General features: G+C 29.3%; 1 protein-coding gene across 1 annotated transcript; it reads right to left on the reverse strand.

The window, feature by feature from the left end:
- Positions 1-1,923: 1,923 nt before the first annotated feature.
- Positions 1,924-4,927, reverse strand: LOC114396166 (glycosyl hydrolase 5 family protein-like). The gene is made up of 4 exons (XM_028358066.1): positions 4,508-4,927; positions 3,186-3,433; positions 2,597-3,117; positions 1,924-2,526 (listed from the first exon to the last, which is right to left on the reverse strand). The coding sequence occupies exons 1-4, from the start codon at positions 4,925-4,927 to the stop codon at positions 2,114-2,116; spliced, it is 1,602 nt and encodes a 533-aa protein (XP_028213867.1). The 3' UTR covers positions 1,924-2,113.
- Positions 4,928-6,368: the final 1,441 nt, after the last annotated feature.

Consider the following 6,368-nt stretch of genomic DNA (forward strand, 5'->3'; position numbering starts at 1 on the left):
AAAAAAAAAGGCAATATTCTACCACCTTTTTTTTATGTGATCTTCTGAAAGTAATTAAATCAGTCAAGTGTTACTATTATTGTTTTTTCAATTGGGGGTGGGGGGAGTAAGTATAATGAATAGCGGGAATATTTCAAGAATTCTATATAAATTTTATATTTTCCAACTTGTTTAATATGTGGCTGAGGGATTTGGATAATTGGATATTTTATCTCTTAAAAAAATTATTTTGATAACTCATATCTCGCAATTGGGTTAATTTTACCTTTTTGAGTATTTTTATTTTTATTTTGATAGATCATTTTATTTTATTTTTATTGATTTAAGATGGGCTGTCTCTTAAATTCATTTACATATAAAAATTATGAAACTCAATTAATAATGTCGAACTAAAAGAGTGCTAAACAATGTAAAAATCACATAAAAAACAAATAACTGAAAAATTTAATATTTTTTTGTTGTTCGACTTTGAGTGACTCACTTTTCATATTTTTTTTCGTTATGTCCTTTCTTGGTTTACAAATTAATTGAATTCCATAATTTTTATGTAACGAATCTTTTTTTTTAGGTGAAAATTATGTAATGAATTTAATAAAATAAGTTTCTCAGCTTAAATTAATAAAATAAAAAAGAGTTCAAATTGTGCTCTATTTTTTTTTATAAAAAATGACAAATATTTTAAAAGGTAATATTCCCCTAAATTTTAGTCATAAAAGATTAAAATAAATCTTTCTAAAGATATAGAACCAAAAAAAATTAGGTAAAAGAAAAGACACTAAAAATATATTTTAGCAAAAGAAAAATATAAGAAACTAAGAGATCCTATTCCATGGTTGAATAAGTGATATTTTTTGTACGGATTAAATAAGAAGAATAATACCATTAACACCCCCACCAACACCAGCAAATATATATATATATATATATATATATATATTATTTAATTTCACACAAAAAAGCTATTATTTAATTTTGTTGGAATTTTGAATTTATAAGTATGCAGTAGTATTTAATATATTAAGTTTTTTTCTTCTTCTCAGAAACGCCCCTTCATATTATTACAGAATCCCCTAAATGTGGGTTCGACGCCAGGCAAGGGTTTCAAAAACTTCTATTTATATTACGGGGGATTATTATTTTCTTATAGGTTATGCTTTTCTCTTGTCATAAGCCAAGTAAAAGTGCTTTTTCTTCTTTTTTTGAAAGATTGATTCTGAAGTTCCCACAACAAAAACACAAACTTTACTCGTTCCAGAAAAGGCATTGGTGCAGATCGGGGGATTATTATCAATATATGATTAGAGACAAATCTACAATATAATAATGACATTGTTGAGGGCAGTATTGAATCATGTAGGTTTACTTTGTCTATCTGTTTTTTCCTTTGTTGTTGACTAAGTCATTGAAGATTATTGTTAGTGAAATTAGTGGTTTGTTTTGTTGCAGTTATTATTAGTCCTATCCTTTGGGCAGTTTATGTAGAGGTGGGGTTAGTACCAAAAAGTCGTTAATATTAGATGTAGTTTTCTGTAATTTTCCGTTTCACATCCAGCTTTAATTCGTAATAGATTGAAGAGATCTAAAAGGAATTTGTTGCTTTCCAAACATATCTTTCTAACTTTATATATAAACACTGATTTATCATGAATATACAGAATATATATTTTTTGAATGGTTGATTCATTGTCAAAAATAATTCAAAATCAATAGTTCATTACTTAAAGAATTTTTCCGTTCTAATATTCTGTTTGATAGTAATCAATATTTATTAAATTTGTTTTTATTTAGTGTTATTGGATCAAATAATAAAGACATTATTAAAAGAAAAAAAGATGATTTTTCTGAAAAGAGATGATTGTTGCTATCTCCTACGATGACGAACATTATTTAACTGAATAACTATAAAAAAAAATAGATATAAAAAGATCACTTTAATTAAAGTGAAGCATACCATACATATAAGTACTCAGCATAGTACCAATACAATTCTTTCCTGTGTTTTTCGATTCTTATATATTTCAACAAGGGCTACTTAATTATTATGTTCCTCAAAGGTTTCCAGAAAATTTTCTTTCCCTGATCAGCCTCAACATGTAGTCCAATCCATATATGTTCAGGTTGACTTTCTGGTGCTGTCAACAAGTTTGAACCATTGGCTTGCAGGGTCACACGTCTTATCACCACTCAGGCATTTGCATGCATTGGTAACAATGTTGTTGTTGGAGTCCACATCCAGACACACATCAGAAGCGTTGTTGATTTTACTTGAGAGGTGCAACTTGGAATCAGAGACTATTTCCCATACTGAGCATTCATTTCCAAGTTTTGCTTCCTTCCCTTCTCCCTCTGCTTGTAAACAGGTGCTATTTCTACCCTTTACTGATAGCACCTTCTGGGCTGTGTATTCCCATCCCTCAGAATTAGAACAGGGTCCCAACTTCAATGGCTCTAACTTCCCCGAGATGCAAAGACCTGTCAATGGGTGAAAAATCACTTTGTGTGCTTCAACTTCCGATAACCCTGGCCCTGCAAGAGGAATTAATACAGTTACATTAATGAAAATGATACCTATAATATGTATTTTTCATGTGCATACCTCGATAAGGAAGTTGAATAGCTGAGATCCTTTGCAACAAGAAGGTTGTTGTAGGGAGGGTGGTGTTCTGAGTGAGAATACCATAAACCTCGATTAATCCAACAGTTCCTTCTCTAAGGTAATAACTCCCAGCGAGTGTCCAATAGGCCCAATCAAAGTCAAGCTGGGCTGCAAGGGGCAATAAGCAGTTGAAGTAGCTGTTGTCGTTCTGGTTTGTGCCTCTCAAGTCCCACCCAAACTCACTCAAAACCAATGGGTATCCTTGCTCCAACAAGTACCCTGCACTTCTCATCACTCTCCCTGTCACTTTCCCGCACACTTGGTTTGGATTCTCTGTTGTCCATGAGTCACCGTCACTGAAGCTATACCAGTGCAACTCGAATACTAGTTTTCTACTGAAGCTCAGTTTCACTTGCTGCTTTCTGAGGAATGATAGGTCTAGGTCATAATTTAGGCCAGACATAATGACTAGAACATCTGGATTTGCTCCATGCACGGCCTCTGCTCCTTTTGGCATGTACCTACATAATATATAATACTATAATTCATAATGATTAACAACGTTATTATTTGGATAATATATACTCACTTGAACCAATCATTGGCATTTTGTCTGGGACCTCGGAGCTCATTTCTCAAGCTCATGGCTACGACATTAGTGACTCCTTTGAAAAGGGTGGCCATTTTGGTAAGGCCCTTAATCCAGAGGTCAGGATCGAAATACTGGTCCCCGAAGAAGCCATTTCCGTCGTCGTTACTGCAGCACCACTGCGGCTTTGATACGTGGTTGTCCAAAATCACCATTAAACCCTTGTCTCCCAGCCCTTTCACCACGTCCTGATCCAGGACGTACACAAAAAATGTAATATATAAAACCCAATCATACATAATTCTTATTTTTCTCTATCTGTTTTTTCATTATAAATCTTATAATAGTTGTATTTTTTCACTCTCTCTAAATATCTTATAATATAATGAGTGTCCATGAAATATTATATATATATATATATATACAACCCTGCATGTGGTTGCTGGGCATATGGGACTTAGGATAGTGGCAATTGCTAATTCTAATTACTTATACACACGTACTCTCAGTAAATACACGACTTGTAATATTGGGTGGTTGAAGAATTGATAGGCACTGTACTAAAAAAATTATTATATTGACGTAAATTATCTGTACGTGATAAGTTTGAAATAAAAAATTTATTATATCATTAAAACTTGAAAACAAAGTGAATTTTTTTACATATAGAAAAATGTGAATTTTTTTCAACATTAAAACATCAATCATTCTATAATAGAGGGAGTGTATTTAATTAAATTACTCTTTAACTTTTTATTTATATTCTGTCCTATTTTACTTAATACCAATATAAATTGATAATAATATAAACAAGAGAAAATAATGAATAGTTGTTATGTTCATGGATAAATTTGAAAATAAATTATATTTTTTAAAGATCAATTTGATATTAATTTATAAAATTTAAGAGTAAATATGTCATTAAATTGTCTGTATGATTAATTTATCACATTTTTTACATATTCATAAACTAATTTTAAATTTTTTATCTTTTATAAATAAATTTATTAACATCTCACATTTTAAAGAACGAATATCCTTACATTTAACAATTTCATGTTTTAAGTTAATCAAATACGAACAACAATAAATTCGGTAAGACTAAGTAAATGATGCAAAGATTAAAGAGGAGTAGTGTTACAACACACTCTCTATTTATTACACTGTATTTAAAATTTATTGGAAACACAAAATGATAAGATGTTGACTCATTAAATAAGGAGTAAGACTCATAAGATTACATGAGTTTCAAAAAATTTGAACCAATAATAGACATCGTATTTAATAAAGCTTGTTAGAGAGTGTGAGAGTGGCATATATACCTGGTAAGCTTTGATGAGGGGAAGATCAATGAGAGAGGGGTTGTTGACTTGGACAGCAGAGATGGCTTGAGGCAAGCCAAGATTGTTGAAAGATTGTCTGACAGTAAGAGTAGCAAGAGAGTCATTGGTGATCAAGTAAATAGGCCATGTGAGTCTAACACAGTTGAAGCCCATGGATTTGATTTCCTTGGCTATCCCATCCAAAGGTCTCTCACCTAAGCCCTCGGCCACCATGTATTCCAAATGGGACACCCAATTCACACATGCTAGCTTCACCCTTGTCGCATTCCCATCAACTATCCACCGATTTTGAGTGTATAGTGGAAAAGCTTTCACTACCTTAGTTTGGAGTGTGACACACAAGAGGAGCACTATTGTTATTGTTGTCACTAGAGGGCTCAATGGAAACGACCAACCCATATTGTGATCTTGTTTTAGTGGCTAGCAACAATGAAAACTTTGAGCATGCACTAATGATGAAGTCACAAGCAAAGCAAGTATTTCTACTTATAAGGTGATGAACACACCAAACCATGATTAGGATATGTTAAAGCATGAAGGAATTTCTATTTATGAATATATGGAAATATCTATATTGTATTAAATGTTAAAATTATATTAGGATTTTATTATTTTAAAATATTCTTCGAATTAGCGTTTGTATTTGTTGTAGAAAAAACTTTTTAAACTATAAAATCCGATTTTGTTAAAGAAAATTAAGGCTTTTACTATTATCCGATACCCCTTCTTTTTCAAAAAAAATATATGTGATATCCAACTATTTTTTTTAGGTTCAATTACCCATTTAATTTCTACCATCTTCAAACTTATCTCTTTTAATTCATATAGTTAATAACTGAATTTTTTAGTCTTTGAAATTTAATAAGTTAATTTTTTTAGTCTCTGAAATTTAAATTTAAATTTTCAAAAGATTTCCTGTCATTAAATTTTTTTTAATTCAAAGTAAAAAAAAAAACTTAACAACAGGATTATTTTGGAAATTAAAATACAAATTACTAAAAAAATTTACTAGGACTATAAGTTTGAAAATTAAATGAGTAATTAAACTTTTTTATATAAACCAAATTTTCTTTAAGAAAAGGCTTTTAATATACACGATATCCCTTCTTTTTCAAAAAAGAAAAAGTGATGTCCAACTAATATTTTTTTATATATAAGTACGCTGTTTTGGAATTGTCGTAAAACTAGTATAGTTTTTCCATTGTTGTAGTTCAATAAAAAAAAAAGGCATTTTTCTACAAATGATAAAAATTATTATTTCCTTCAAAAAAATATTCTTTAATTAAATTATTTTGTTTGTCTTAATATCATTTTTTTCGCATTTAAAGTAAAACATTAAATATTATATAAGAGAATTTTCAATAATAAGTAGTGATATAAAAATAATAAATTAGTTCAAAATGAATAATTAATTTTTCTAAAAAAATATTATCAACCATGTTGTATGAAGATATCTTATTTATTTTATTTTTAGTCTAGTTCTCATCTATTTTTTTAAAGCAAACAATTCAACATTTTATTTCTATTTCTCTTTTCTCTAATTATCTTGTAGAGTACAAATTTAACACAGACAAAATAACAATATTTTAATTCAGAGAGTCAGAGTCACTTAATTTTTTCACAAATAATTAATTTTTATTAATAATAACTAGTTTGATCAATTTCTATAAAACAATTGACTTTCTACTCACATAAATCTATACGAGCTTTTACATTTTTATCTCACAACACAATCTATATTTCAGTTGAATTAATAACTAAAACTTACGCTAAAATTAATTAACTAAAATTTATGTTTTAAATAATATTTTCATTTATAAACGATATCAATAAAATTAAT

The sequence above is a fragment of the Glycine soja genome, chromosome 18 (genome assembly GCF_004193775.1).
Source record: "Glycine soja cultivar W05 chromosome 18, ASM419377v2, whole genome shotgun sequence".
NCBI classification, from domain to species: domain Eukaryota; kingdom Viridiplantae; phylum Streptophyta; class Magnoliopsida; order Fabales; family Fabaceae; genus Glycine; species Glycine soja.

What these genes read in the sequence shown, in the direction of transcription:
- LOC114396166 (XM_028358066.1), bottom strand. Translation starts at nt 4,927, where the DNA reads ATGGGTTGGTCGTTTCCATTGAGCCCTCTAGTGACAACAATAACAATA. An exon ending in CCCTCATCAAAGCTTACCAG is followed by an intron (nt 3,434 to 4,507) that starts GTATATATGCCA and finishes GTCCTGGATCAG; the next exon opens with GACGTGGTGAAAGGGCTGGG. An exon ending in AATGCCAATGATTGGTTCAA is followed by an intron (nt 3,118 to 3,185) that starts GTGAGTATATAT and finishes TATATTATGTAG; the next exon opens with GTACATGCCAAAAGGAGCAG.